We start from the raw sequence: 27,881 nt of genomic DNA on the forward strand, positions 1-27,881 counted from the left end.
CTGCCTGCTGCTCCCCCAGGGCCAGGCTCCATTGTGGCAGGGAGCTGGCTGCCCCCAGGCTGCAGCCCCCCTGCTGCCTGCTGCGCTGCCCTCAATGCCAGGCAGGTAAAAATAGACCCAGAGCCCCCAGTGCAGGGAGGCAGCACAAAGGCAGGGCTGCAGCTCCTGCCAGCCTGCCCTCAGCCACACACAGCCCTCCCTGCCCCCTCCCTGGCAGCCTGCCCTAGGGCAGCTCTGCCCTCTCCAGCAGCTGCCCTCCCAAGCCTGCAGTGCCCCTGCTGCAGGGAGGGCAAGGCTGGCACAGGCACGGGGGGGGCTGTACCCCCACCCTCAGCAGAGCCAGGGCCTGGGGGCTTGCTTCATTCCCTTCCCCCTGCTCTGTGCCTGGGCTTCCACCTGGAGCTCTGTGTTCTCTATGACAGGAAGGGTCTGGAGGGGCTGGGAGGTGTCCAGAGGAGGAGCAGAGGGCTGGAGCTGCTCTGCTGTGAGCACAGCCTGAGGGAGCTGGGGCTGTGCAGGCTGGAGAGGAGAAGGCTCCAAGGAGACCTCATTGTGGCCTTCCAGGATCTGCAGGGGGCTGCAGGAAAGCTGGGGAGGGACTTCTGAGGGTGTCAGGGAGGGATAGGACTGGGGGGGATGGAGCAGAACTAGAAGTGGGGAGATTGAGATTGGCTGTGAGGAAGAAGTTGTTCCCCAGGAGGGTGGTGAGAGCCTGGCACAGGCTGCCCAGGGAGGTGGTGGAAGCCTCCTGCCTGGAGGTGTTTGCAGCCAGGCTGGAGGTGGCTGTGAGCAGCCTGCTGTGGTGTGAGGTGTCCCTGCCCATGGCAGGGGGCTGGGACTGGCTGAGCCTTGAGCTCCCTTCCAGCCCTGACACCTCTGTGGTTCCTTGTGGCTGCTGAACCCTCTGGCCTGGTTTCCAGCTGGCAGCAGCAGCAGCACCAAGCAGCAAAGTGGCTTCAGAGAGCTGCTGTGTGCTCACCTGAACTGTGGTGGTGCTCTTCTCACACCCTGCAGCCAGGCTGGTGCCAAAGCTGACAGCTCCCCAGACAGACTCCAGCCCACCTGGCACAGCCTGGGCTGCTGCCAGCCAGGGGACCAGAAGGGACAGAGAAGTAAATGCCTCAGCCTACAGGAGGCATGGAGTGATGAGCACCATGGGAATGCCTGCCCCAGCCTCTGGCCCCAGCCTCTGGCCCCAGCCTCTGGCCCCAGCCTCTGGCCCCAGCCTCTGGCCCCAGCCTCTGGCCCCAGCCTCTGGCCCCAGCCTCTGGCCCCAGCCTCTGGCCCCAGCCTCTGGCCCCAGCTGTCCTCCCCTTGCCAGTTTTGTGCCAAGGTCCAGGAGGAGGCTGGAGGGAAGGCAAGCAGCAGGTCCTCCCTGGGCCCAAGTGCACTGGAAGGGGCTAGGGGGCAGCTGTAGCCTGTGGGCAACCTAACCCCTGCTCTTGCTAGCCCCTGCCTCTCTCTAACTGCTCCAGCTCCAGGGCAGCAAGCACCTCCCCAGAGCCAGGGCTCACTTCCATCATCCAGGAGCCAGCCTGGGAGGGGGCAGGGGGAAGCAGCAGAGGCAAAGGGGTTACCACATCCCTCTGCCCACTCTCTGCACTCCTGCTGCACCTGCATGTCAGGGAAGTTACCTCTGGGCAGCCTCCTGCAGCTTCCTGGGCTGCCTGGCACTGAGGTAGGGCAGGCAGGCATCTGCCACTTGATTCAGGTCACTCTCTCCTGCAGAAGTGGAACAGAGAAGAAGGGTAGGAGGTGACCTACTCAGCAGCTGCTACCTGACACAATCAGCTCTCAGTTGGCAGCCAGAGGCTTCTGAGCCTTTGAAGTCCCTGACCCAGAGCCCTTCTGACCTCACCTCTTAAGCCTCTTGCTGCAAAGGCAGGAAAGCAATCAAGGGCAGTGGGAGGGGAGAGGAGAGGAGCAACTCACCAGCAAAGCTTCTCCCTCCTCAAAGGCAGCTCCAGAAAGCTACCCTGGAGCTTCAGAGGGCTCCAGCCAGCAGGAGGGGGTGGGGTGCTGCATTTGAAGGGTCACCCAGAGGTGCCCCTAAAGTGGGGCCAGTCAAGTCTGAACTGGGCTCCAGCTCTTCAGTTAAGGAAGGGCAAGGCAGGTGCTCCCCTCTGCAGCCACTCAGGCATGGCTGAGGGCAGCAGTCAGACTCTGCTGCCTGCTGGGCACCACCTCTCCCATCTACCTCCTGAGGAGCAAAGGGCAGCCAGCTGCTCCCTGCAGAGAGCTCTCCAGGAGCACAGCTTGGGGCCCAGCAGCACCTGAAGGGGCTGAGGCTGGAGGAGAGCAGGACATGAATCCCACAGGGCAGAAGGAGGGGAGAAGAGCCAAGAGCTACTCACCCAGGTCCAGCCTCTCACAGAGGGAGCCCAGCCCCTGCAGCACAGCCAGCTGCAGCTTGAAGGCCAGGCTGTGGCTGTACACAGGGCCAGCCTGGGCACTTGCTGGGGCCTGGCTGAGCAGGGACTGGGCCAGCTTGGGCAGCACATCCTTGGAGAACCTCTGCCTCAGGAAGTCCCCACACTTATCAGCCAAGGTACACAGCACCTGGAGGAGAGACAGCACTTGTGGAGAGGTGCACAGGCAGGGGGGTGTGGGGCACAAAGTGGAAGCCAAGAAAGCTCCACCTGAACAGGAGGAGAAGCTGCTTCGGTGTGAGGAGGCAGAGCCCTTGGAGCAGGCTGCCCAGAGAGGTTGTGGAGCCTCCTGGTGTGGAGAGCTCCCAACCCCAGCTGGCTGCTGCGCTGCTCCAAGCCATCCCAAAGGCAGGAGCCCAGGTTGGGGCTGCCCTGAGGGGCCTGGGGGCTGTGTGCAGGGTGGGTGCTGTACCTTGAAGGCCCTGAGCACGGCCAGGGGGTGGTCGCTGAGCAGGCGGCGGAGCAGCGGCGGCCAGGCCCGGTGAGCCAGGGGCAGCAGCTGGGTGCCATGGGGATGCAGCACTGCCACACACAGCTCCAGCACCTCCAGCACCTGGGGAGCAGACTCTCAGGGCCCTGCTGCAGCCCCCCAGCAGGGAGCAGCAGAGGGGCCTGGCGGGGAGGGGGGCCGGGTGCACCCCGGCAGGGAGCGCAGGCCTGCTCGGGAGGGCACAAGTGACAGCCCCCAGAGCCAGGCTGGCAGCAGGGCAGGGTGCCCAGGCTCCTGAGCTGGGCAGGGCAGGGTGCCCAGCCCCCTGAGCTGCAGCAGGGCAGGGTGCCCAGGCTCCTGAGCTGCAGCAGGCAGGGTGCCCAGGCTGCAGGGCAGGGTGCCCAGGCTCCTGAGCTGCAGCAGGGCAGGGTGCCCAGGCTCCTGAGCTGGGCAGGCAGGGTGCCCAGCCCCCTGAGCTGCAGCAGGCAGGGTGCCCAGGCTCCTGAGCTGCAGCAGGCAGGGTGCCCAGGCTGCAGGGCAGGGTGCCCAGCCCCCTGAGCTGCAGCAGGCAGGGTGCCCAGGCTCCTGAGCTGCAGCAGGCAGGGTGCCCAGGCTGCAGGGCAGGGTGCCCAGCCCCCTGAGCTGCAGCAGGCAGGGTGCCCAGGCCCCTGAGCTGCAGCAGGAGCCCAGCACTGCTGGGGCAAGGCAGCAGCAGCACCTGGGAGCTCTGCTCAGAATCTGGGTTAGGGCTGAGTGCTGCTGTGGCTGCCTGGCTCTGCAGCTGGGAAGGAGGCCACCTTCAAAGGCTTCTCATAATTAAACAGCCCCAGGCTGGGAGCTCTGCTGATCACCACCCAGCCTCTCCCACAGCCTGCTGGGGGGGATGGGAGGAAGGCTCTGCTGAGGCCCAATGGCTGAGGCCCAGGACTGAGCACCCCAGGATGTGCCTGATGTGAAGCCACCCTCCAGGTCCTGCCCAGCCTGGCTGCTGCTCCCCAAGAGGCTTCTGCTGCCAGAGCTGCAGGGTCAGTGTGGGGCAGGCAGTGTGGGGAGGAAGCTCCCCAAGCATGGAGCAGGTGCTGCTGAACCCCCCCCAGCTCCCCCTGACCCCTCCAAGCCCCCAGGCCCCAACCTTCAGCCGCAGGTGGAGGCTCTCATGGGACAGCAGGTGGCTGCACCTCTCCATCACAGCCTTGGCCAGCTGGGCATGGCTGGGCAGGGCAGCTTCTTCCTCCATGGCAGAGCTGCTCAGCTCTGGGCCAGCCAGTGGGGGAACCTCACCTGGAAGATAAAAACCATTGCTGAAGGCATGGAGGTGACTTGGAAGCTGTGGGAGGTCACAACCCCACCCCAACCGCTCTGCACCTTCCCAGGGGGGGCTGTGGCATTTCCCAGGGCACTTCCAGGCAGCCCAGTGCCTGAGCCCTGGGGGTTAGGTGTCAGCTTCAGCTGGCTGTGGGGCTGGGGCAGGTTTGCTTGCCTGCCTGGGCAGAGCAGGTGGGCTGACCTTTGCAGCCTCTCCTCACCACGGCCTCGCTGCCCACTGATTGCTACTGAAACTGCAAAGCCTGGGGATTTGAGCAGGAGGTCTTTAAAGGTCAGGACTGCAGCAGAGCCCAGCAAAGGCTGAAACCTTCCTCAGGTGAATGTGTGCAGAGCCTGCCAAGGCCAGAAGAAAAGGGGCTGGGGCTCCCATCAGCCAGGGATTCCCAAGGGAGGGCAAGAGGCAACTTTGGCTCCTGAGCCCAGATGATGTGATGGGAGGTGAGGAAAAGCACAGTGTGCTTGTGCCTTGGAGCCAGGCAAGCCTTCACCTGCCCTGAAAGGAACCCAGCAAGAGCACCCAGCAGCACCTCCCATCAGCTGAGAGCAGCTCAGAGCAGCCCTGAGGCTGTCAGGAGGGTGCTGGGCCTGCAGCCTGCTCCACACTGAACATCCTCTGGCATGCACAGCACTGACCTGCCCCTGCCTCCTCCTCCTCCTCCTCCTCTGTGTCAGGAAGGTCTCCCTCTGCCATCTGCTTCTGTCTGATGTAGTCAAGGAAGAACTGCTCCAGCTCCTGCCTGGTCACCACCTGCTGGCCCTGGGACACAGCTCTGCTGCAGCTCTGCCCAGCCTGGCCACGCTCCTCAGCACAGCAGGATCCAAACCAGGCAGCTGCAAGGGAGGCACTGACAGGTCAGCAAGGGCCCCTCCTGCAGGCAGCAGCCACCACCGGCTCCCTGACAGACAAACAGCCCCCTGCAGCCTCAGGGGACTGACCCACAGGAGCAGGCACCTGCTGCCACAGCAGGGTGGCCTCCTGCTGGCATCAGGCTGTCAAACCCAGGCAGCAAAGGGAAGCTGCTCCAGGTGCTCCTGCAGAGCCCTTCTGGGAGCAGGAAATCCACCACTAAAGGCCTCACTCCTGCACCTCTGCAGGCCAGAGCAGGGGGAGCTGGGGGTGGAGAGGGGCAGGTGGGGGTGGAGAGGGGCAGCTGGTGGGGGAGAGGGGCAGCTGGGGGTGGAGAGGGGCAGGTGGGGGTGGAGAGGAGCAGCTGGTGGTGCAGAGGGGCAGCTAGTGGTGGAGAGGGGCAGCTGGTGGGGGAGAGGGGCAGCTAGTGGTGGAGAGGGGCAGCTGATGGTGCAGAGGGGCAGCTAGTGGTGGAGAGGGGCAGCTAGTGGTGGAGAGGGGCAGCTGGTGGGGGAGAGGGGCAGCTGGTGGGGGAGAGGGGCAGCTGGTGGGGGAGAGGGGCAGCTGGGGGGGGAGAGGGGCAGCTGGGCGGGGAGAGGGGCAGCTGGGGGGGGAGAGGGGCAGCTGGGGGGGGAGAGGGGCAGTTGGTGGTGACCTTTGCTGGAGAGCTGCCACCCAGCACAGGAGAGCTGCCCACCCAGCACAGCAGAGCTGCCACCCAGCAGAGCACAGCAGAGCTGCCAGCATTCCACCTGAACACCCCTCCCTGGCAAGCCCAAAGGTCAGCCAGAGGCGCCCCGAGGCGGCAGCGGCTGAAGCAAGCCTGCCTTGGGTACCTAAGGCTGTCATCAGCGAGTGCAGGACCCCGAGGAAGGCGGAGGCCTGGTCGCTGTAGGAGCGATCCAGGGCAGAGAGCACATCCTGGATGACGTCCTCCAGCAGGGGCAGCAGGCTGGCGTCCGAGTGCCTCAGCACGGCGCCCAGCACGCGGGCGGCGCGGGGCCGGAGCGCCGGCTGGCGCAGGCCGAGGGCGACGCCGCTCACCAGGTAGTCCGAGTTGTCGGCGATCAGGGCCGGCAGGGAGGGGTACCCGCAGGCCTCCCCCACCTGCCCCAGCGCCGCCAGCGCCGTCTGGCTGACCAGCGGGGTGCCGTCCCCGGCCTTCTCCAGCACGGGGTAGAGCGCGGAGAGCAGCAGCGGGCGGAAGGCGCTGCCCAGCGCGGCGGCGAAGCGGCCCACGCCTTCCAGCTGGATGCAGAGCTGCCAGACGTTGCCGTTGGTGGCACGGGCGGCGGTGCCCGGTGGCTCGGGGGGGGCGAGGAGCAGGCTGCCGTGCCCACCCCCCGGACCGCCCCACGCGCACTCCCCGCTGCCTGCGTCCTCCGCCTCGGGGCCGGTGGGCAGGTGCCAGTTGGCCTGCTCGGTGTACTCGTCCAGGATGGACGCCACGGCGCCCCTGAGCTCGTCCACGCCCAAGGGAGCGTCCCTGGGCTGCAGGACGTCCACCCCCAGCCCGGCAGCCCCCGTCACCAGCTCGTTGAGGACCATGGCCGCCTGCCGGCGGTGCAGCCCCGAGCGGCGGTACAGCCCCACGAAGTGGTCCACCAGCAGGTAGAGGTTGCCGTGGTAGCCCAGGACGCGGCAGACCTGCTGCAGCAGCCGCAGCACCTTCTCCTCCCTGAAGAAGCGGAAGTATTTCCTCTGGCAGCCCCCCAGCCCCTGCTGCAAGGGCTCCGGGGGTCCCTCCCGGCCCCAGCGCCTCTCCTCCACGACCTTCACGTCGCTCACGTCCAGCTCCAGGACCTGCAGCAGCGCCTGGGCCAGCCGCTGGAGGTGGGAGGCGGAGCGGAGGACGGCGTCCACCTTGGGGCCCAGCAGCTTGAGGTAGCCCAGCAGCAGGCTGAGCGTGGCGAGCTTGCCGCAGTCGTCCTGGGAGCTCATCAGGCGGGGCAGGGCCGTGGCGAGGCAGTGGAGGTTCTCGGAGAGGACGTCGGTGAGAGCCCTGCTGTGAGCCACCAGCCCCCGCTGGGCGACGCCCTGCAGCACCTCCCGGCAGCGGCCGCGCACCTCGCCGCTCTCGTCGCTCACCAGCCCCACCAAGGCCTTCAGCAGGTGGCCGAAGGAGTCCGCCAGCGACCGGCTGCAGCTCCCCAGCAGGTGGTGGACCAGCTCCACCAGCTCCAGCCTCACTTTCCAGTGGGGGTGGACGGAAGAAGACTCCACCACCTTCTGCAGGAGGAGCGCGAGCTTGGCCGCGGTGCTTGCGCTCCACTCGGGTCCCCGGTGCACCAGCAGCTCCGATACCCTGCTCTGCTCTGCCGGCAGCTTCTCTTTGCTCTGCGGGACTCTGGCCAGCTGGGCGTCAGCCATCACCGAGCCCAGGCTCAGGTAGAGCAGTCTGATGGCACAGACAGCAGGTTTGTGGCCCTGCTTGACGTCCCCAGTGATCACTCGGGACAGCGTGATGGACATCCCAGGCAGGAAAGAAGCAAAGAGATCCCCGCACCGCTGCGCCTCGTCCGCAGCCAGGGGCCGGTGCTCCTGGCAGTCACACTGCAGCACCAGGACCTGCAAGCACCTCAGAGCAGAGACCTTGATCTGCTTCGCTCTTTCTCGCTCTGCCAAGCCCAGGAGCAAGGAGACAGCAAATCCCAGGAGGGGCAGGGTGGAAGGCTGGTACAGGGACAGGACGACGTCCCCGCGGGCTGCGTGCAGCAGGGTGTGCAGCGCCTGGATCACGGCCAGCTTCAGCTCCTCCGACAGCGGGGCGGCTTTGCCGGAGCTGGGAGGGGGCGAGAGGCAGGAGCAGAGCTCGGAGAAGAGCTCCCGCAGCAGCTCCGGCTTCTTCAGGCAGGTGGCCGCCAGCACGGCGGAGATGCACTGCACCAGGCTCTGCACCAGCCGCTCCTGCTGGGGCCCCGGCAGCCGCAGGGCGAAGCGCAGCGGGAACAGGACGTACTCCTGCAGCTCCTGCAGCGCCGGGGCGCTGACCGCCGCCAGCCGCGCCCGCAGCAGCCCCACGTTCTCCATCGTCTGGGCCCGGGTCAGCTGCACGCAGACGGGGCGCAGGGCCCCGAAGGCCTCCTGGGGAGTGTCGAAAACGGCCATGCCGCAGCGGGGGCGAGCAGCTGGGCAGGGGGCGGCCTCGGGGGCGGGACGGTTGTTGGGGTCCCCTCAGCGGGGCCGGGGCCGTGCCCGGCGCGGGGGCGCGCCTACCTGCTCCCGAGCAGAGGGGGGGGCGGCCATGTGCCGGAAGTGACGCAGGGGACCGCCGCGGCCGGCAGCGCCGCAGCCGGAAGGGAGGAGGGGGTGGAGGCGCCAGAAAGGTCCCGCGGGGTGGCGGTGCGCGTGCGCGAGCCCCGGCCGCGAGGCCGCCCATGCGCAGTGCGCTCCCCAGGCGCGCGAGCGGCCGCCGCGGCGCGCCGCCCCTCCGGCGATCCGTAGCTCGGCGCCCTTCGACCCGGCGCGCGGGGTCAGGGGGCGGGCGGCCATCTTGTGGCGGCGGCGGCCGTGGCCGGTTGTCGTCGGTGAGGCTGCGGCGCGGCCTCCCCCGCGGGCTGCAGCGGCCCCGGCCCCGGGCGCGGCCCGTCCCGCCCCGCAGCCATGTCCTCCTTCTCGGAGTCGGCGCTGGAGAAGAAGCTGTCGGAGCTGAGCAACTCGCAGCAGAGCGTGCAGACGCTGTCGCTGTGGCTCATCCACCACCGCAAGCACGCGGGGCCCATCGTCTCCGTCTGGCACCGGGAGCTCCGCAAAGGTACCGCGGGCTCTGCTGCGCCCCGGCCGTGGGCGGGGATCCCGGCGGGCCTGGGCAGCGCTGCTGCTGCTCCTCGGCTCTGCCGGCGGAGCCAACCCGCGGCCCGGCGAGGCGGGGGGCGGCACCGAGAGCGGCTCCGAGAGCGGCACCGAGAGCGGCTCCGAAAGCGGCTCCGAGAGCGGCTCCGGCTGGGGGGCACCGAGAGCGGCTCCGAGAGCGGCTCCGGCTGGGGGGCACCGAGAGCGGCTCCGAGAGCGGCTCCGGCTGGGGGGCACCGAGAGCGGCTCCGAGAGCGGCTCCGGCTGGGGGGCACCGAGGGCTGGCTGCGGGGGGGCGGGGGGGGGGGAGGCTCTGCCTGACGGCGGCCTCAGGACGCCTGCGGCCGGCACGGGGAGAGTTTTGTAGCCGGGGAGAGGCGGAGCTGGGCCGCCGCCGGTCCCGGGCGCCCTTCCGCCGCCGCTGCTGCTGGGGCTGAGCTCTCTCGGGGCCCCGCGCACGGCCGGCGGGGGTGAGGCGGGTGCGCGCCGGGGGGTGCGCGGCCCCGCGGCGGGATGCGCGGCCCCGCGCCGCTGGGCAGGCAGCGCTGTGCTGAGCGCTCGGCCCTGCAGCCGCTGGAGCTGGGAAAGCTCTGCAAGGTCGTCCGGGCCGGGCACAAACCCAGCCCTGCCCCAGGGCTCTGCAGCACCTCCGGGGCTGGGGGCTCCAGCACCGCCCTGGGCAGCCCCCGGCCCCCCCTGTGGTGAGGAAGCTTTTCCTCCTCCCCAGCCTCCCCCGGCACAACCTCAGGTCACTTCCTCTGCTTCCATCTGAGGCTGGGGAGCAGAGCCCAGCCCCCACCGCAGCCCAGGCTGTCTTTGGTGTGCTGGAGGGAAGGATCCAGCCAGAGGCACCTGGGGAGGGGACCCAGGACAGCCTCAGGAGGTTCAACAAGGGCAAGGGCAGGGTCCTGCAGCTGGGGCAGGGCAATCCCAGGCACTGCTGCAGGCTGGGCAGGGACTGGCTCGAGAGCAGCCCTGCAGGAAAGGCCTTGGGGGTGCTGGGGGAGGAGAAGCTCAGCAGGAGCCAGCAGTGAGCACTTGCAGCCCAGAGAGCCAAGCAGAGCCTGGGCTGCAGCAGCAGTGTGGCCAGCAGGGCAGGGAGGGGATTCTGCCCCTCTGCTCCTCTCTGCTGAGCCCACAGCTGGAGCCCTGGGGCCAGTGCTGGAGCCTCTGTGCCAGGAAGGCTCTGGAGGTGCCAGAACACACACAGGGGGGGCTGTACCCCCACCCTCAGCACAGCCAGGGCCTGGGGGCTTGCTTCATTCCCTTCCCCCTGCTCTGTGCCTGGGCTTCCACCTGGAGCTCTGTGTCCTCTGTGCCAGGAAGGCTCTGGAGGGGCTGGGAGGTGTCCAGAGAGGGACCCCAAGGAGGAGCAGAGGGCTGGAGCTGCTCTGCTGTGAGCACAGCCTGAGGGAGTTGGGGTTGTGCAGGCTGGAGAGGAGAAGGCTCTGAGGAGACCTCATTGTGGCCTTGCAGGATCTGCAGGGGGCTGCAGGAAAGCTGGGGAGGGACTTTTGAGGGTGTCAGGGAGGGATAGGACTGGGGGGGTGGGATGAAGCTGGGGGTGGGGAGATTGAGGCTGGAGGGGAGGAGGAAGTTCTTCCCCAGGAGAGTGGTGAAGCCCTGGGCTGGGTTGTGCAGGGAGGTGGTTGAGGCCCCAGCCCTGGAGGTGTTTGCAGCCAGGCTGGCTGAGGCTCTGGGCAGCCTGCTCTGCTGGGGGCTGTCCCTGCCCATGGCTGGGGCTGGAGCTGGCTGAGCCCTGGGGTCCCTCCCAGCCCTGAGTGATTCCCTGAACGCTGTGGAAGTTGCTCTGAGCCTGAGGAGCTTCAGCAGCTTTGAAAGGCCTCCTGGATTGGCAGGGCTGCAGGGCCTGAGCCATGGATGCAAACTCTGCTCTGGGTTTGGTTCTGGTTTCCCTCTTCCCTTCCCTCCCCTTCCCTCCCCAGCCAAATCCAGTCGCAAGCTGACCTTCCTCTACCTGGCCAACGATGTCATCCAGAACAGCAAGAGGAAAGGGCCTGAATTCACCAGGGAGTTTGAGTCAGTGCTTGTGGATGCTTTCTCCCACGTTGCCAGGTAGGTTGCCCTCCCTGGTGGCTCCCCAGGCTGCCAGCCCTCACCTCGGGCCTGGGCTGTGGGCTGCTTCCCCTCCCCTCTCACTGCAGTCACAGAGGGTAGGGCTTGGAAGGCACCTAAAGAGCCCTCCCAGCCCTGTGCTGAAGCAGCTTTGCCCAGAGCAGTTTGCACAGAAAGCTCTCCAGAGGGAGGCTTCCCAGCCCCTGTGGGCAGCCTGCTCCTGAGGGCCCTCAGGGCCTTGCTTCAAAGAGGACTGAAATGGTGCTCCAAGGGCTGCAGCAGCTCTGCTGCAGGCTGAGGGAGCTGGGGCTGTGCAGCCTGGAGAGGAGAAGGCTCCAGGGGGACCTCAGAGCTGCTTTCCAATGCCTGAAGGGATCCTGCAGGGGGGCTGCAGAGGGACTGCTCATGAGGGGGTCTGAGCCAGGCCAGGGGGGAAGGGTTTGGAGCTGAGGCAGAGCAGGGCCAGAGTGGAGCTGAGGAAGAAGCTCTCCAGCAGGAGGCTGCTGAGACTCTGGCCCAGGCTGCCCAGGGAGGCTGTGGCTGCCTCCTGCCTGGGGGTGCTCAAGGCCAGGCTGGATGAGGCCTTGAGCCCTGAGCCTGGCTGAGAGGAGTCCCTGGGCAGGGTGTGGAGGTTGGAGGAGAAGAGCTCTGAGCTCCCTCCCAGCCTGAGCTCCTCTGTGAGCCAAACTCCTGCTGTGTCCAGCAGCTCCTCTCCAAGCTGTCCTTCCTCAGGGGGTCACTCACCCAGGAGGGGCTCAGAGCCTGGCTGGCATGTCAGGGGTGCACAGCTCCAGCCCTCAGGCTGCTGCTTCTGTGCAGCCAGGAGGTGCTCAGTGGTGAGATCTCTCTGCTCTTGGGGTGAGGCTCAGCCCCTGGCAGCTTCAGCCTCTTGCCTGCTGCATGCAGCTCCTGTGCTCTGTGTCCCAGCTGTCACCACAGGCCCTGGCAGCTGGTTTGGAGGGTGCTGACACTGAGCTTATTAGAGCCCCCCAGGGAGAGCCCTTGGCCCCTTGGCCAGAAGGCTCTGAGGTGTGGAGCTGGGCTCTCCTCAGTCCCCTGCTCTGAGCACAGCTCCTTCCCCTTCTGCTCTTCAGCTGTTTTGGCCTTGGGAGCCTTGCTGGAACCACAGGATGGGTTGGAAGGGACCTCAAAGGGCATCCACCTCCAGCCCCTTGCCCTGGGCAGGGACACCTCCCACTGGCCTCCCAGCTTGCTGCAGCCCTTCCCCTGGGCAGCCCAGCCTGGTGCCTCCCCACCCCCCTGGGGAGCATTGCTTCCTGATGCCAAACCAGGCTCTACCCTCATCCACTCTGAAGCCATCACCCTTGTCCTGTCCCTCCCAGCCCTGGTCAGAACTCCCTTCCCAGCTCTCCTGCAGCCCCTTCAGGTGCTGGCAGGCTGCCCTCAGCTCTCCCCAGAGCCCTCTCCAGGCTGAGCAGCCCCAGCCCTCCCAGCCTGTCCCCCCAGGGGAGCTTCTCAGCCTCTGATCACCTTTGGGCCTCCTCTGGACCCTCTCCAACACTTCCTTGCCCTTGTGTTGGGGGCTCCAGGGCTGGAGCCAGCACTCCAGGTGGGGTCTCAGCAGAGCAGAGGGGCAGAATCCCCTCCCTTGCCCTTGGGGTGGGAGGGATTTTGCAGCTGGAAGGGGAGGCTGGATGCAGCCCCCCAGGGTGGGCAGTGCCTGGGGCAGGAGCTCCCTCAGCAGCCTCATTCCTGGCAGCTGTGTTCAGTGGGGGCTGTTGTGGCTGAGGCTGAGCCCCCAGTGCTCTCCAGGAGGAATCCCAGTGCCTGATGAGCCAAGCAACCTGCCTTTGAGTTGGGGTGCTGCTGACTGAAGCAGCTGTGCCCCCTCCCTGCAGTGGCTTGGGGCAGAGCTCTGAGCAGGTTCTGACTCCTCTGAGCAAGTTCTGCAGGGCAGCAAGTTTCTGCCTTCAGAACCCTCCCAGCCCTTGCCTGGGGGTGGGGGTGGGTGGGGGGGTGTCACTTCCAGGCTGGATTTGGCTCTGTTAAAAGAGGAAGGTTTGCCTTCAGGCTGCTTTGTGGAGGTTGTCTCTGCCTGGGAGCTGCTCTCCCCAAACCTGAGGGCTGCTCTTCAGCTGAGCCAGGGGGGTGTTGGGTTGGGGGGGTGGTGGTGGTGGTTTGGGGGGGTGGTGGTGGTGGTTTGGGGGGGTGGTGGTGGTGGTTTGGGGGGGGGGTGTTTTTGTTGTTGCTGTTGTTTCCTCCCCTGCTCTTTGAACACAGAGAAGCAGATGAGGGCTGCAAGAAGCCCTTGGAAAGGTTGCTTAACATCTGGCAGGAGAGGAGTGTGTATGGCAGCGAGTTCATCCAGCAGCTCAAGCTCTCCATGGAGGACTCCAACAGCCCCCAGACTAAAGGTGAGCACCCTGCTGCTGGCCCCTGCTGGAGCTGGGCTGCAGCTGCTCCTCAGGGCACTGTCAGGAGCTGAGCCCTGGCCTGCTCCAGCTGAGCTCTTGCCAGAGCTGCTCATGGGCTGGCTTGAGAGGGGCCTGGTTTCCCTTAAACCCACAGCTCCACTTGGAGGCTGGTGGCTGGCAGGGAGGTTCATTGAGACACTGACTGCTGCTGCAGAGCCCTGTGGGGCTGCAGACAGAGCCCTGTGGGGCTGCAGGGGGGCAGGGAGCCCTGTGGGGCTGCAGACAGAGCCCTGTGGGGCTGCAGGGGGGCAGGGAGCCCTGCGGGGCTGCAGGCACAGAGCCCTGTGGGGCTGCAGGGGGGCAGGGAGCCCTGTGGGGCTGCAGGGGCACAGAGCCCTGCGGGGCTGCAGGCACAGAGCCCTGTGGGGCTGCAGGGGGGCAGGGAGCCCTGTGGGGCTGCAGGGGCACAGAGCCCTGCGGGGCTGCAGGCACAGAGCCCTGTGGGGCTGCAGGGGGGCAGGGAGCCCTGTGGGGCTGCAGGCACAGAGCCCTCCAGGGCTGCCTTTGATGTGGAGTGCCAGGAGCTGGTGTGTTTCTTGTCAACCTGAGAGTTAAAGCTGTCCCACTTGGTCTGCTCAGCTCTTCACTGAGTGCTGGTGGAGCTTTCATTCTCATCCTGGTGTGGCTGCTGCATTTTCCCATGATTCAGCAAGGAGGTTTTGCTGACTGAAGGCTGCAGGATGTCCCCAGGAGCTTCTCTGGCCTCTGTCTTGCAGCAGCTGCCAGCATTTGGGGGAAACAGTAGCCTGCATCCCCTCACGTGGCTGGCACCTCACAGTTCTCATCACTGCTCCAGCCAGGGCTCAGAAGCTGAGTGCAGGGTTTGGGGTTTGCTTCTGTGCTGCTTCCACAGAAGCACAGAATGGGTTGGGTTGGAAGGGAGCTCCCAAAGGCCACCCAGCCCAACCCCTGCCCTCAGCAGGGACATCCTCCCCTGCAGCAGCTTGCTCACAGCCTTCTCCAGCCTCACCACTGCCCCTGGTGCTGTCCCTGCAGGCCTTTGGGAGCAGTCCCTGTGCAGCCTTCCTGCAGCCCCCTGCAGGCACTGGGAGGCTGCTCTGAGCTCTGCCTGGAGCCTTCTCTCCCCCAGGCTGAACACCCCCAGCTCCCTCAGCCTGGCCTGCAGCAGAGCTGCCCCAGCGCCCTGAGCATCCTTGTGGCCTCCTCTGGACCCTCCCCATCAGCCCATGTGTACCTTGGCCCCAGTGCTGCTTTGCTGCTGGTGCAGCATCCTCACCTGCAGTGGTGTGAGCCAGGGAAGCTGAGCAGGGCTGAGCACTGCCTGCCAGGAGGGACAGTCCCTGGCCTTTGCTGAGGGCAGGAGGCCCCAGGGTGTGCAGTGCACCCTGCTGCTGCTGAGGGCTGTGCTGCTGTGCCTCTGGGGGGTGAAATGTGCTGCTCACATTGGAGTGCTGGGGCAGAGATCCCAGCCCTGGGGGCCAGCTGTGCTGATCCTGGGGCCAGCTGGTGGAGGTGGAGGTGGTTGTAAGGTGGGCAGAGCTGCATCCTTACACATGGCTTCAGTTGCAGAGGAGAAGAAGTCACTCAAGAGGACTTTTCAGCAGATACAGGAGGAGGAGGATGATGACTACCCTGGCAGCTACTCCCCCCAGGACCCCAGTGCTGGGCCCCTGCTGGTAGGTGGGCAGGGCTGGGAGGGGGAGAGGCTGTGCCCCCACCATTCCCAGCTGGGACAGCCTCTCTTCCCCTGTGGGACAGCCACAAGGTGGAGCTGCCAACAAGTGGAAGGCCTGGGCTGGGGGAGGCAGTTGGGAAGCCGGTGTGGAAGGGGAGGGAGAGGCTCTTTGCCTCTGGGAGTCGCCACTCTGGGTGCTTGCAGCTGCTCTAGCCCCAGCTCTCAGCAGTGCCACCAGCAAAGACCCCCAGAGGGCTGCTGGGGGGGCAGACCCCAGTCTGAATTCCCTCTGAGGCCAGGCTGCAATTTCTCAACCCTGAAGCTGGAACACAAAAGCCATGGAGTCCCAGAGGGGCTCAGGCTGGGAGGGAGCTCAGAGCTCTTCTCCTCCAACCTCCACACCCTGCCCAGGGACTCCTCTCAGCCAGGCTCAGGGCTCAAGGCCTCATCCAGCCTGGCCTTGAGCACCCCCAGGCAGGAGGCAGCCACAGCCTCCCTGGGCAGCCTGGGCCAGAGTCTCAGCAGCCTCACACTGAAGAACTTTTTCCTCAGCTCCACTCTGACCCTGCTCTCCCTCAGCTCCAAACCCTTCCCCCTTGGCCTGGCTCTAGCCCCCCTCAGGAGAAGTCTCTCTGCAGCCTTCTTGCAGGCTCCCTTCAGGCACTGGCAGCAGCTCTGAGGTCCCCCTGGAGCCTTCTCCAGGCTGACCAACCCCAGCTCCCTCAGGCTGCCCTCCCAGCAGAGCTGCTCCAGCCCCTCTGTGGCCTCCTGGCCTCTCCACACAGATTGATTTGTGGCAGATCTCTCTCTCTGAGCTATCCAAAAGGCTCAGGAACAGCTTTCTGCAGGCTTCTGGAGGCTGCCAACTGGAAAGAGAGGACTGCAAGAGAATCCTTCTGCCTGCTGGAGGCTGCAGGGGGAACATATGTTGAAGCAGGGGCTGGTTAGGAGGGAGAGAGCAGCCCAGCCTCCATCTGGTGGTGTGTAAACACTGGGGGAAGCAGGGAGCAGTTGCCAAGGAAATAAAGTGAGGGGATTTGGGTGGCTTTTTGTTTTGCTTTGCCTCCAGATGCTTTGCAGCTTGTGGTTGGGGTTTTTTTTTGGCTGTCTCTTGCTGCTAAGCTTTGCCTTTGTTCCTCTGGGCAATGATTAGCTCCTTGTAAAGCAGCAGGGAATATTGGGTGCAGGTTTCCTTTCTTCCTTCCTCAGCTCAAAGCCCAAATCCATTGCTCAGTGGCTCTGGTTGCTTTTCAAACCATTGACAGTGGAGCTTAAGCTGCAGCAGTGGTGGCTGCAGGGTGGCTCTTTCAGCTTCCCAAAGCCTCCTCCAAGCAAGCAGCATTTTGGGGCTGGTTTAAAGCTTTCCCCTTCCCCCTTCTCTCCTGTTGGAGGAGTGGAGGAAATGTCCTCTTGTGGCTTCCACCTCCTGCTGAAGCTGGGCTGGGTTTTGGGTTTTAAACTGACAGGTTTTTCTCCCCCAGTGCACTTAAAAGCCACTGAGAGGTGGAGCCTGAGGGGCTCTGGAGGCTGCAAAGAGGACAAGAAGGGGTTGGGGTGGGGGTGGAAAGCTTTGCTTCCCCCCCAGGAGCAGCCTCACTGCCATCAGAGGTTCTGGCAGGTAACCAGCCCCAGAGTGGCTCAGATGGTGGCCCAGATCTCAGCTGGATGGAAGTCTGACAGCTTTATTTGGGCTGATACAGAACCACAGGATGGGAGGGGTGGGAAGGGACCTCTGGAGCTCCTCCAGCCCAACCCCCCCTGCCAGAGCAGGGTCACCCAGGGCAGGGCACACACAACACACCCAGGTGGGTTTGGAAGCTCTCCAGAACAGGAGACTCCACAGGATCCCTGGGCAGCCTGCTCCAGGCCTCTGCTCCCTCACAGGGACAAAGTTTCCCCTCCTGTTCCCCTGGCAGCTGCTCTGCTCCAGCTTGCCCCCAGTGCCCCTTGTGCTGTGCTTGGCCAGCCCTGAGCAGAGCCTGGCTCCGGCCTCCTCACACTGCCCTGCACATCTTTATCCCCAGGCTCCTCTGCTCCAGGCTAAAGAGCCCCAGCCCCCTCAGGCTGTCCTCAGCAGGGAGATGTTCCACTCAGGCTCCATCCAGGGCTGGGGGTGGTTTGGCTCTCTCAGAATGCCCCTGGGGAGCAGAGCCAGGGCACCGCCGCTCCCGGGCCGAGAGGAAGCGCTCGGCTGGGGGAGGCAGTCCCAGCCTGAGGGAACACCGAGGCCTGAGGGCTGTTTCTCATCCTGCTGTGGTCAGGTGCTTCTCAGCTTTCTCTCAAGTGATCTCTTGTTTGGAACAAGGAGGTTTCCACCGCAGAGCCTCGAGGCAGATGATCCTCCAGGGGCTGCCCCCAGGGGGTGGTGCACAGTGGTGAGCGGCTGTGGCTGGGGGAAGCAGCAGCTTGAACATCGGCCAAGCCTTCCCCCAGTGGCTGCTCTGAGACCTCAGCTGCAGCCACCCCGACCACAGGAAGTGGCACAGGAGTTGCCTGGTTTCAATGCTGGCCAACTTTGTCTTGCAGACTGAGGACCTGATCAAAGCCCTGCAGGACCTGGAGAACGCAGCCTCGGGAGACGCCACGGTGCGGCAGAAGATCGCCTCCCTGCCCCAGGAGGTGCAGGACGTGTCCCTGCTGGAGAAGATCACAGGTATGGGGCTGGCAGGGGGCTGAGGGCTCAAGGTGGTGTTTTCTTCAAGGAAGCCCAGCTTGTGGTGGGCTGAAGTCCTGCTTCTGTGTCCTGCTCTGTGGCTCCGGGCAAGGTTCACCTCCGGCAACCCTCTGAGGTGAAGCTGAGGAGGAAGCTCAGAGAGCTTTGGAGCTTGGAGGAGGTCAGAAGCGTTTGGCAGGGTCCCAAAGGCAACAAGGCCAGAGCTCTGGGGTGTTTGATGGGAGCATTGTGGCTGCTGGGTGGCTGTGAGTTTGCTGAGGCTGGGCTGGGTGCTTGCTTGCCAGGGAACAGGAAGCTCCCCGCCCCTGCCTGCAGCCAGCCTTTGTTTCGGCACCCTGGCAGTGTCACCTCGGCAGGGGGCGGCTGCAGCCTGCCCTGACCTCAGCCTCATTCCTGGAAGTTGTGTGAATGCAAGGAACTCCTCAGGAGCTTCACTTCCTCAGTGCTCTGTGAGCCACTCTCAGAGCTGCTGTGCAGTGTCTGGGTCTTGCTTGGTGATCCACAGGACCCCAGCACCCTGGGGTGGAAAGGACCTCTGGAGGTGGAGTGCAACCTCCTCCCCCTCCCAAGGCAGGGTTCACACAGGGATGCATCCAGGCAGGTCTGGAATGGCTCCAGAGGTGGAAACTCCACCACTTCCCTGGGCAGCCTGCTCCAGGGCTCCATCACCCTGAGAGGAGTTCCTCCTCCTGCTTAGATGGAGCCTCTTCTGTTCCAGTTTGTGCCCCTTGCCCCTTGTCCTGAGGAGCTGCCCAGAGAAGGGAGGCCACCAGGAATGAATGTGGAAGCCAAGCACAGCCTGATGGTCTGAGGGCACAGGCTTCAGCTTGGAACAGCTTTTGTCTTGTGGTGTGAGGGAGCAGAGCCCTGGGGCAGGCTGCCCAGAGAGGCTGTGGAGTCTCCTTCTCTAGAGAGCTGCCAAACCCCCCCTGGATGCCTTCCTGTGTGACCTGCCCTCAATGGTCCTGGAGCTCAAGGATCTCCAGGAGCCATAGGGTCATGGAATTGTCAGGGTTGGAAGGGACCTCGAGGGGAGGAGAGGAGGAGGAGGATGGAGGTGGTGGAGGAGGAGGAGGATGGAGGTGGTGGAGGAGGAGGAGAGGATGGAGGCAGAGGAGAGATGGAGGAGGATGGAGGGGGGGGAGGAGGATGGAGGGGGGGGGAGGAGGATGGAGGGGGGGGAGGAGGATGGAGGGGGGGGAGGAGGATGGAGGAGGAGGATGGAGGAGGAGGATGGAGGAGGAGGAGGAGGATGGAGGAGGAGGATGGAGGAGGAGGATGGAGGAGGAGGAGGAGGATGGAGGAGGAGGATGGAGGAGGAGGAGGATGGAGGAGGATGGAGGAGGAGGAGGATGGAGGAGGAGGAGGAGGATGGAGGAGGAGGAGGAGGATGGAGGAGGAGGAGGAGGAGGATGGAGGAGGAGGAGGAGGATGGAGGAGGAGGAGGAGGAGGATGGAGGAGGATGGAGGAGGAGGAGGAGGAGGATGGAGGAGGAGGAGGAGGATGGAGGAGGAGGAGGATGGAGGAGGAGGAGGATGGAGGAGGAGGAGGATGGAGGAGGAGGAGGAGGATGGAGGAGGAGGAGGATGGAGGAGGAGGAGGATGGAGGAGGAGGAGGAGGATGGAGGAGGAGGAGGATGGAGGAGGAGGAGGATGGAGGAGGAGGAGGAGGATGGAGGAGGAGGAGGATGGAGGAGGAGGAGGATGGAGGAGGAGGAGGATGGAGGAGGAGGAGGATGGAGGAGGAGGAGGATGGAGGAGGAGGAGGAGGAGGGAGGAGGAGGAGGAGGGAGGAGGAGGAGGAGGGAGGAGGAGGAGGAGGGAGGCGGAGGAGGAGGGAGGCGGAGGCGAGGAGGAGGATGGAGGCGAGGAGGAGGATGGAGGCGAGGAGGAGGATGGAGGAGGAGGAGAGGATGGAGGTGGAGGAGAGGTGGAGGAGGGGAGGAGGAGAAGGATGGAGGTGGAGGAGAGGAAGATGGAGGTGGAGAGGTGGAGGAGAGGAGGAGCAGGATGGAGGTAGAGGAGAGGTGGAGGCTGATGGGGCCAGGCGGTGAGCTGTGGCCTCGCTGCTTGAGGCCAGGCTAAGCCCTTGCTCTGGAGATGGCTCCAGGCTGGAGAGGAGGAGCAGGCTGGGCCCGGGGCGGTGAGCCGTGGCCTCGCTGCCCGAGGGGATCCTGAGCCCCTGCCCTGGAGATGGCTCCAGGCTGGAGAGGAGGAGCAGGCTGGGCCCGGGGCGGTGAGCCGTGGCCTCGCTGCCTGAGGCCAGGCTAAGCCCTTGCTCTGGAGATGGCTCCAGGCTGGAGAGAAGGAGCAGGCTGGGCCTGGGGCGGTGAGCCGTGGCCTCGCTGCCCGGGGCCAGGCTGAGCCCGAGCCCCTGGCTGCCCCGGCAGACAAGGAGGCGGCGGAGCGGCTCTCCAAGACGGTGGACGAGGCCTGCCTGCTGCTGGCGGAGTACAACGGGCGGCTGGCGGCGGAGCTGGAGGACCGGCGGCAGCTGGCGCGGATGCTGATCGAGTACACCCAGAGCCAGAAGGACGTCCTCACCGAGAAGGAGAAGAAGCTGGAGGTGAGGGCTGCCCGGGCCTGCCTGCTGCCCGGGCCTGCCTGCCCCCCCGGCCCCCTGTGGCTGCTGTGTGGCTGAGCTGAGCTGGGGCCGGGAGCCTGCAGGGGGCCGGCCCCTGCCCCGGGCTCTGCGGCTGGCCCTGAGCCTCAGGCTGCCTCTGAGCAGGAGACTCCACCTGACAGAGCTGCCTCAGACTCAGGCTAAACCCCCTGCCCACAGCCTCTTGCCCTCCCTCTCTCTCTGTGCCCACAGCCTTTTGCCCTCTCCCTCTCTGTGCCCACAGCCTCTTGCCCTCTCTCTCTCTGTGCCCACAGCCTCTTGCCTTCTCTCTCTGTGCCCACAGCCTTTTGCCCTCCCTCCTTCTCTGTGCCCACAGCCTTTTGCCTTCCCTCTCTGTGCCCACAGCCTTTTGCCCTCTGTGTGCCCACAGCCTTTTGCCCTCTCCCTCTGTGTGCCCACAGCCTTTTGCCCTCTCCCTCTGTGTGCCCACAGCCTTTTGCCCTCTCCCTCTGTGTGCCCACAGCCTTTTGCCCTCTCCCTCTCTGTGCCCACAGCCTTTTGCCCTCTCTGTGCCCACAGCCTTTTGCCCTCTCTGTGCCCACAGCCTTTTGCCCTCTCTGTGCCCACAGCCTCCCTCCCTCCCTCTCTGTGCCCACAGCCTTTTGCCCTCCCTCCCTCTCTGTGCCCACAGCCTTTTGCCCTCCCTCCCTCTCTGTGCCCACAGCCTTTTGCCCTCTCTCCCTCTCTGTGCCCACAGCCTTTTGCCCTCTCCCTCTCTGTGCCCACAGCCTTTTGCCCTCTCCCTCTCTGCGCCCACAGCCTTTTGCCCTCTGTGTGCCCACAGCCTTTTGCCCTCTGTGTGCCCACAGCCTTTTGCCCTCTCTATGCCCACAGCCTCCCTCCCTCCCTCTCTGTGCCCACAGCCTCCCTCCCTCCCTCTCTGTGCCCACAGCCTTTTGCCCTCCCTCCCTCTCTGTGCCCACAGCCTTTTGCCCTCTCCCTCTCTGTGCCCACAGCCTTTTGCCCTCTCCCTCTCTGTGCCCACAGCCTTTTGCCCTCTCTCTCTGTGCCCACAGCCTTTTGCCCTCTCCCTCTCTGTGCCCACAGCCTTTTGCCCTCTCCCTCTCTGTGCCCACAGCCTTTTGCCCTCTCTCTCTGTGTGCCCACAGCCTTTTGCCCTCTCTCTCTGTGTGCCCACAGCCTTTTGCCCTCTCTCTCTGTGTGCCCACAGCCTTTTGCCCTCTCTCTCTGTGTGCCCACAGCCTTTTGCCCTCTGTGTGCCCACAGCCTCCCTCCCTCCCTCTCTGTGCCCACAGCCTTTTGCCCTCCCTCCCTCTCTGTGCCCACAGCCTTTTGCCCTCTCTCCCTCTCTGTGCCCACAGCCTTTTGCCCTCTCCCTCTCTGTGCCCACAGCCTTTTGCCCTCCCTCCCTCTCTGTGCCCACAGCCTCCTCTCAGCTCTGCAGCCTGGTTCTGGGCTGTGAGTAAATCAAATGGCTGTGGCTGTGCCAGTGCCACCTGAGAGCTGCCCCTCCTGAGGCTGCCTGGGGGCTGTGGTTGGTGCCAGCAGCTGTTGCTGGGTGGGACAGGCTGTGCTGGAGGAGCTGGAAGGAGGCTGTGCTGGAGCAGCTCTGCTTGCTGCCAGGCCCCAGCTGATCCTCTGGCAGGCAGCAGCCTGCTGAGGTGCCACTGCCAGGGTGGTGTGCCCTGGGTTTGGAGCTGTGTCTGGGGGGCTCTGAGCAGCCTGGCAGGAGTGCTGAGTCTGCAGCCCAGGGGTGGGAGGGAGGGTTGTCAGTCGTTCTGTGAGCTTGTTTGGCTCCAGAGAGTGTCTGGTGTGTGACTGAGCCATCAGAAGGCACTTTCAGACCTGGATGTGAAAGAGAAAGCCAAATCCTCCTCCCTGGCCCCTGACTGCTCTCCTGCAGCCTTGGCTCAGGGCTTCTCTCCTTGCTGAAGGAAGGACACTTGGCTGGCAGCAAAGTGTTGGGGTGAGGAGGGGTTTGGGTGTCTAGATGCTGGGGGAGGTTGCTGGGTGCTCTGTCAAAGAGGCAGGAAGCAGGCAGCAGAGTGCCAGGCAGCAGAGGTTTAAACAGCCCAGAGCAGCCTCCCCACCCCCACTGGAGTCAGCTTCAGCTGGGGAGTGAAGGAATTCACCCCAGGGGCATCAGGGGAACGTGGCTGAGGCACTGCCTGGAGTGGGGCAGCTGTGGTGGGGCTTGGTTTGGCTGCTTGGTTTGGTTGGGAAAGGACCTTTAGGGCTCTGGGTGAGCCCTGTGGAGTGGTTTGGGTGGGAAGGGAACCTCCAAAGCTCATCCAGCCCAAGCCCCCCTGCAGCCCCCAGGGACAGCCCCAGCCAGAGCAGCCTGCTCCCAGCCCCAGCCAGCCTGAGCTGCAGTGCTGCCAGGCATGGGGCAGCTCCCAGCTCCCTGGGCAGCCTGGGCCAGGCTCTCCCCACCCTCAGCACCAAACATTTCTCCCTGCTCTCCACTCTCAATCTCCCCCTTTGAGTCCAGACCATCTCCCCTTGGCCTGCCCCAACAGGCCCTGCTCAGAAGTCTGTCCCCAGCTTCCTGCTCAGCCTCTTTGAGCACTGCAAGGCCCCCAGGAGGCCTCCCTGGAGCCTTCTCCTCTCCAGGCTGAGCAGCCCCAACTCCCCCAGCCCCCTGCTCCTCCTCGGGGAGGTGCAGCTGAGGCCCATCCCTGGAGCTGGCCAAGGCTCTCAGCCAGCTGCTCCAGGGGAGGATGTCCCTGCAGGGGGGGTGGGCTGGGGTGGCCTTTGCAGGTCCCTTCCAACCCATCCCGGGATTCCATCTGGAGCCTGTTGGGGAGCATCCTGCTGAGGTGCAGTGTCCTTTTGGAGGGGCTGTTGGCCGTGGGAGCTGGGCAGGGGCAGAGGCAGTCCTGGGGGCTCAGCAGTGCAGTGCTGTGCAGCTCTGGGAGCAGGGGGGGTGCTGCTGCTGGCTGTGAACAGCAGGGAATGGCCTTAGCTGCCTGCTGGGGTGAAGCTGCTGGCAGGGCAGAAGCAGGGTGGCCCTGAGCTGCTCCCCAGCACCTGGCAGGTCCTCCCCGGTGTCAGATCTGCGATCTGAGCTGGGGGGTGTTGCCCAGGAAAGCTTTCCATTGTTCTGCACTTGTCAGAGGGCTGAGGAACAGGAGGAGATGCTGGTTGCAGATACACAGCCTGCAGCTCCTTATCGGTGTTGCTGCAGCCTTTGATGTTGATAAGCTGCCTCTGCCTTTGTAGTGCTAATGAGCTGTTCATGGAGGGCTCCCAGATCCTTGCAGCAATTAAGGGATGTGTGAAAGCCCCAAGTGTTTGCTCAGGCCGGGAGGGAAGTCAGGGAACAACTGAAAGCCACCCAGCTGTGCAGCTCTGGCTGTGCTCTGAGCAGTTCCCCCCTGCCCCGGGGCGGTGCTGCCTCTCCCTTGCTGCTGGAGCAGCAGCAGAAGTGGCCCTGGGTCGTGGCTGGGCAGCCCTGGCTGTGCCCTGCACCCCAGCCAGCTCCTGGGCTGCTCCCCAGCAGCAGGGGCAGGGAGGGGATCCTACCTCTCTTGCTCTCCTGCCCACCCCCTGCAGTGCTGGGGCAGCTCTGGAGGCCTCAGCACAGACAGGGAGCTGGGGGAGCAGGGCCAGAGGAGGCCACAGCAGTGCTGGCAGGGCTGAGAGGTCTCTGCTGGTGGGATCAGAGCAGTGGAACTGGTGGAGGGGCTGGAGCACAAGCCTGGGGCTGAGGGCTGTTCAGCCTGGAGAGAAGCAGCCTCAGAGCAGAGCTTCTGGCTCCCTACAGCTCCCTGAAAGGAGCTCAGAGCCAGGTGGGGGCTGGGCTCCCAAGGAACAAGTGCCAGGCAAGAGGAAATGGCCTCAAGCTGCCCCAGGGGAGGTTCAGGTTGGCCATGAGGAACAATTCCTCCCCCTTGAGGGTTGTCCAGGCCTGGCCCAGGCTGCTCAGGGCAGTGGTGGAGTCCCCAAGCCTGGAGGGGCTCCCAAGCCCTGGAGCTGTGGTGCTGAGGGCCATGGGCTGGTGGTGCCCTGGCAGGGCTGAGGGTTGGACTCCCCTGACCTCCAGGGTCTCCTCCAACCAAAGCCATGCTGGGTGTCTGTGCAGGTGGCTTTCCCAGAGCCTTTTGGTATTATGGGCTGGCAGGTGGCTTTCCTCTCCTCCCCTGCCCCTCAGAGGGGCAGCTTGCAGGCAGGAGGTGGTGGATGTTTGTTTCCCTGCCCTGCTTCAGCCCAGGCTGCCTGCTGAGGCTGCCTGAGAGCAGTGGGGCTCAGGCCCTTCTCCTGAGCTGTGGAAGTGCCTCTGGGGCTTTGGTTTCCTTCCCAAAGCAAAGTCACTCTGCCAGCAGTGAGGGTGGCTGCCCTTCCCCCCTGGCAGCTGCTGTTGGGGGGGAAGGAAGCTGCTCTTGGTCACTAAGCCTCTTGCTGCTGCCCCCCCCTGGCTGCTAGCAGGTTCTCAGGGGGGGGCTGTGTCTGCTGGGTGATGCTCAGCATCCTCTGCAGTGCCAGAGCCCTGCCCCAGAGCTCAGCAGCAGCCCCAGGGAGGCTGCAGGGCTGTGAGCAAGGTGGCTGTGGGCAGTGAATCCCTCCCCAGGGCTGGCACTGACTGCTGTCAGCTGGGGGCTGAGGGCAGAGAGCTGCCTGGGGGTGGCCCAGGGAACAGACTGGGAAGAAACTCTGCCTTCAGGGGAGCAGCTGGGAAGGTGCAGGAGCTGGAGAGGAGGCTGTGATCATTTGGTTGAACCCCTTGAACCTGGCCCAGGTTGCCCAGGGGGGAGGGATTTGAGGCCCCATCCCTGGAGGGGTTCAGGGTCAGGCTGGACAAAGCTCTGAGCAGCTTTGCTCTGCTGGAGGATTTCCCTGCTGACCTCTGGAGGTCCCTCCCAACCCAAACCATTTGATGATGCTGACCAGGAGCAGAGTGTCCTGGCTGCTGGAATCTGCAGCTGGCCCAGGGTGACTCAGAGGAGAGCTCAGAGCTTGCAGCTGGGAGCCCCTGCCAGCCTTTGGGTGGAGGGCAAGGCCTAAGCTGTCTCCTGGGGTGGTGATGAACTGCCCCTGGGGGCTGTGTGGCTGGGGGCAGCTGTGCTCCTCTGTGAGCTCTGCACCCTGGGGGCAGCTGTGCTCCTCTGTGAGCTCTGCACCCTGCAGAGGATTCATTGCCTCACTCCTGAGGCAGCTGTGGATGGTGCCTGCTCCACCTCGGGCTGCAGATGACCCCAGACTGCCACAGCAGAGCAAGCTCAGCCAGCAGCTGGCCAGAAGTGGTGCTCCTGTGTGACTGCTCAGCCAGCCAAGGCAATCAGGGGCTGGAAGAGGTGCCCCTGAGGCTGTCTGCCTGTGCCCTGGGGGATGATCTCTCTGGTTTGTGTGTGTGTGTGTGTGCTGAGGAGAGCAGCAGGGGCAACCCCTCCCACCCCCAGGGCTTGCTGGGGGGAGGCTGAGCTGCAAGGGAAGCAGAGTTTGGTTGCCAGCCTGGGCCAGCTCTGAGGGAGCTTTGAAAGGCTGATAGGATGAGGATGAGGAAGAGGAGGCATCTCCAGCAGCAGGAGCAAGGCCCTGCAGAGGCCTCAGGGGGCATGGCAGAGCTCTGTCAGCTGCCCTGTGCCTCTCCCTTCCCTCTCTGCCCCTCAGGAGTACAAGCAGAAGCTGGCTCGGGTCACCCAGGTCCGCAAGGAGCTCAAGTCCCACATCCAGAGCCTCCCAGACCTCTCCCTGCTGCCCAACGTCACAGGGGGCCTGGCACCTCTGCCCTCTGCTGGTGACCTCTTCTCCACAGACTAAAGGCTGCTGTGTTGCCCTGCTCCCACTGCTAGCCAGCAGAAGGAAGAGGAAGACTCTGGGCTTGGCTGGGACCCCCCCCAGTCCTCCGAGATCTCCAGTAGGAAGGAACCTGCAGACCCTGCTTCAGACCTCTGCCTGCCCCCTGCTCACCCCCTCTGCTCACACTGAGGGGAGGAAGAGGAGCCCAGGAGGGAGTGGGGGCTGGGCCAGGGAGGCAAACTTCCCTCCTCCTTGTCCATACTCTCTAGTTGCTGTTTGCTCTTAGCACTTGTCAGCCCCGGAGGCCGTGACGCCGGTGTGCCCCCGCGAGCCTCCGCAGCGAGGCTGCCCCCCAGCCCTGCCCCCTGTGCACATCCTCTGTCCTCCCTGAGCCCTCTCTGCTGAACCTCAGCCCTTGGAGCTGGAGAGTGGCTGCTGGGTGGCTGGCAGGCACTGTGCCAGGTCAGTGTGGGAAGGTGGCACTGATTGAGCAATGCCACAAAGTTTGCCTGCAGCCCACAGTTCCTCCTGCTGCTGCCCTTGGGGCTCCCCCCTGGCAGTGCCCAGGAGCAGCCTTCCTGTGTGGATCAGAGCTTCAGGACTCGCTCTGCTGAGCCATGCAGAGCTGGGTTACCACCTCAAGGAGAGGGGAAGTCAGTGTTCTTCCAGCTGCCTTGGAATTCCACCATGTTGTCCCCCTCTGGCTCACCCAGAAGGGAGATGGGTGAGGGAGGCTGAGAGCTTGGCAAGGTGCACTGCAGCTGGGGCCAGCCCTGGCACAGGCTGACTCTGGGGCTGGATCCATGGCCAAGGCTCTCCTCTCAACTCCCTCCTGCCTCCAGTGAAGCTCCAGGTGGCAGCAGCCCTGATCCCTGGAGCAGGCAGCCTCCTGCATGCGTGGAGGTGGCCCAGGAGGATGCTCCTCTCTCTGCCACAGATCACTGGGAGTTGATTCCTTTGGGCTTTATCAATCAGGAGAAGGCAAGAAGGTAACAGGGGAAAAAAAGGGCAATCCAAGAGCCTCTGGATCCCCTTGGGCTGCTGGCTGCTGGCCAGCTGCTGGGGCTTGGCTTTCAGTTTGCCTTGGGTCTGACACCCTTGGACTCTGCTCACTGCAGGCCGTTCCAGGTGGGGGTAACAAACTGGAGGTCAAATTCAGCCCCTCTCCCAGCAGAGGTTCCTGGCAACACTTGGGCTGACCCCACAGAGGCTTTGGGGTGCTGAGCTTTGTGTCTCCCCTAGAGGCTGCTGCTGGCAGAGACATGAGGGGGAGCCTCCCCCCTCTTCCTCCCTCCCTCCCTCCCCCCCTCAGAATGCAAAGCTTGTTGTGTGTCCCTGCAAGGCTCTTCAGCAGCCTGCTCCCTCTTCACTTCAACCCCAAGTGCAACACCTCTGGGGCCCTGGGAAGCTCTCCTCTCCTCACTGCCACTTGAGTTTGTTCCCCCCCTGTGCAAGCTCCTTGCCCCCCACATCCTGCCCAGCCAAATGTTTGGTGATTGATTTCCCCCCTCCCTCCTCCCCACTTTACAGGGAAACCCTTGCAGTGCAGAGCTGCTCCTTCCATGGCTTGCTCTGCCACAGCCTTTTATGGTCCAAACCCTCTCCAGCTCCAGCACTCTGCATTCTCAGTGCTTTTGCCAAAAGGAGAAAGAAAATAAACCAAACAACCCCCCCTCCCCCAGCCCCCCTCCCTCCCCACCCCAGCAAGCAAACAAACAGCAACCCCCCCTCCAAGGGCCTCAAGAGCCCCAAGCCCAGCTGCTGGGAGTCACCCTGAGGCTTTCTGGCTTTTAACCACCCCCTGGACTGACTCTGTCCCCAGCCCAGGCCTTGGAAAGCTGGTTTGGGGTTTGGGGGGGGGGTGGGGGGGGGTGTTGCTCAAGCTGTTGGTTGGGGCAGTGGTTTGTTTTGG

The 27,881-nt window shown here is 64.7% G+C and overlaps 2 protein-coding genes across 2 annotated transcripts; one reads left to right on the forward strand and one right to left on the reverse strand.

Annotated features, from left to right (window-relative positions):
• Positions 1 to 1,630: 1,630 nt before the first annotated feature.
• TTI1 (TELO2 interacting protein 1) lies at positions 1,631 to 8,275 on the reverse strand. Its single transcript, XM_068150181.1, has 6 exons — positions 5,869 to 8,275; positions 4,819 to 5,016; positions 3,992 to 4,140; positions 2,842 to 2,982; positions 2,355 to 2,559; positions 1,631 to 1,722 (listed from the first exon to the last, which is right to left on the reverse strand). The coding sequence occupies exons 1-6, from the start codon at positions 8,138 to 8,140 to the stop codon at positions 1,631 to 1,633; spliced, it is 3,057 nt and encodes a 1,018-aa protein (XP_068006282.1). The 5' UTR covers positions 8,141 to 8,275.
• Positions 8,276 to 8,498: 223 nt separating this feature from the next.
• On the forward strand, positions 8,499 to 27,853 carry RPRD1B (regulation of nuclear pre-mRNA domain containing 1B). The gene is made up of 7 exons (XM_068150182.1): positions 8,499 to 8,786; positions 10,771 to 10,900; positions 13,142 to 13,275; positions 14,860 to 14,972; positions 17,498 to 17,624; positions 20,037 to 20,212; positions 25,841 to 27,853. The coding sequence occupies exons 1-7, from the start codon at positions 8,636 to 8,638 to the stop codon at positions 25,988 to 25,990; spliced, it is 981 nt and encodes a 326-aa protein (XP_068006283.1). The 5' UTR covers positions 8,499 to 8,635; the 3' UTR covers positions 25,991 to 27,853.
• Positions 27,854 to 27,881: the final 28 nt, after the last annotated feature.

Source organism: Melanerpes formicivorus, unplaced genomic scaffold (genome assembly GCF_026170545.1).
Source record: "Melanerpes formicivorus ecotype bairdi unplaced genomic scaffold, bMelFor1.0.p_v2 SCAF_19, whole genome shotgun sequence".
NCBI classification, from domain to species: domain Eukaryota; kingdom Metazoa; phylum Chordata; class Aves; order Piciformes; family Picidae; genus Melanerpes; species Melanerpes formicivorus.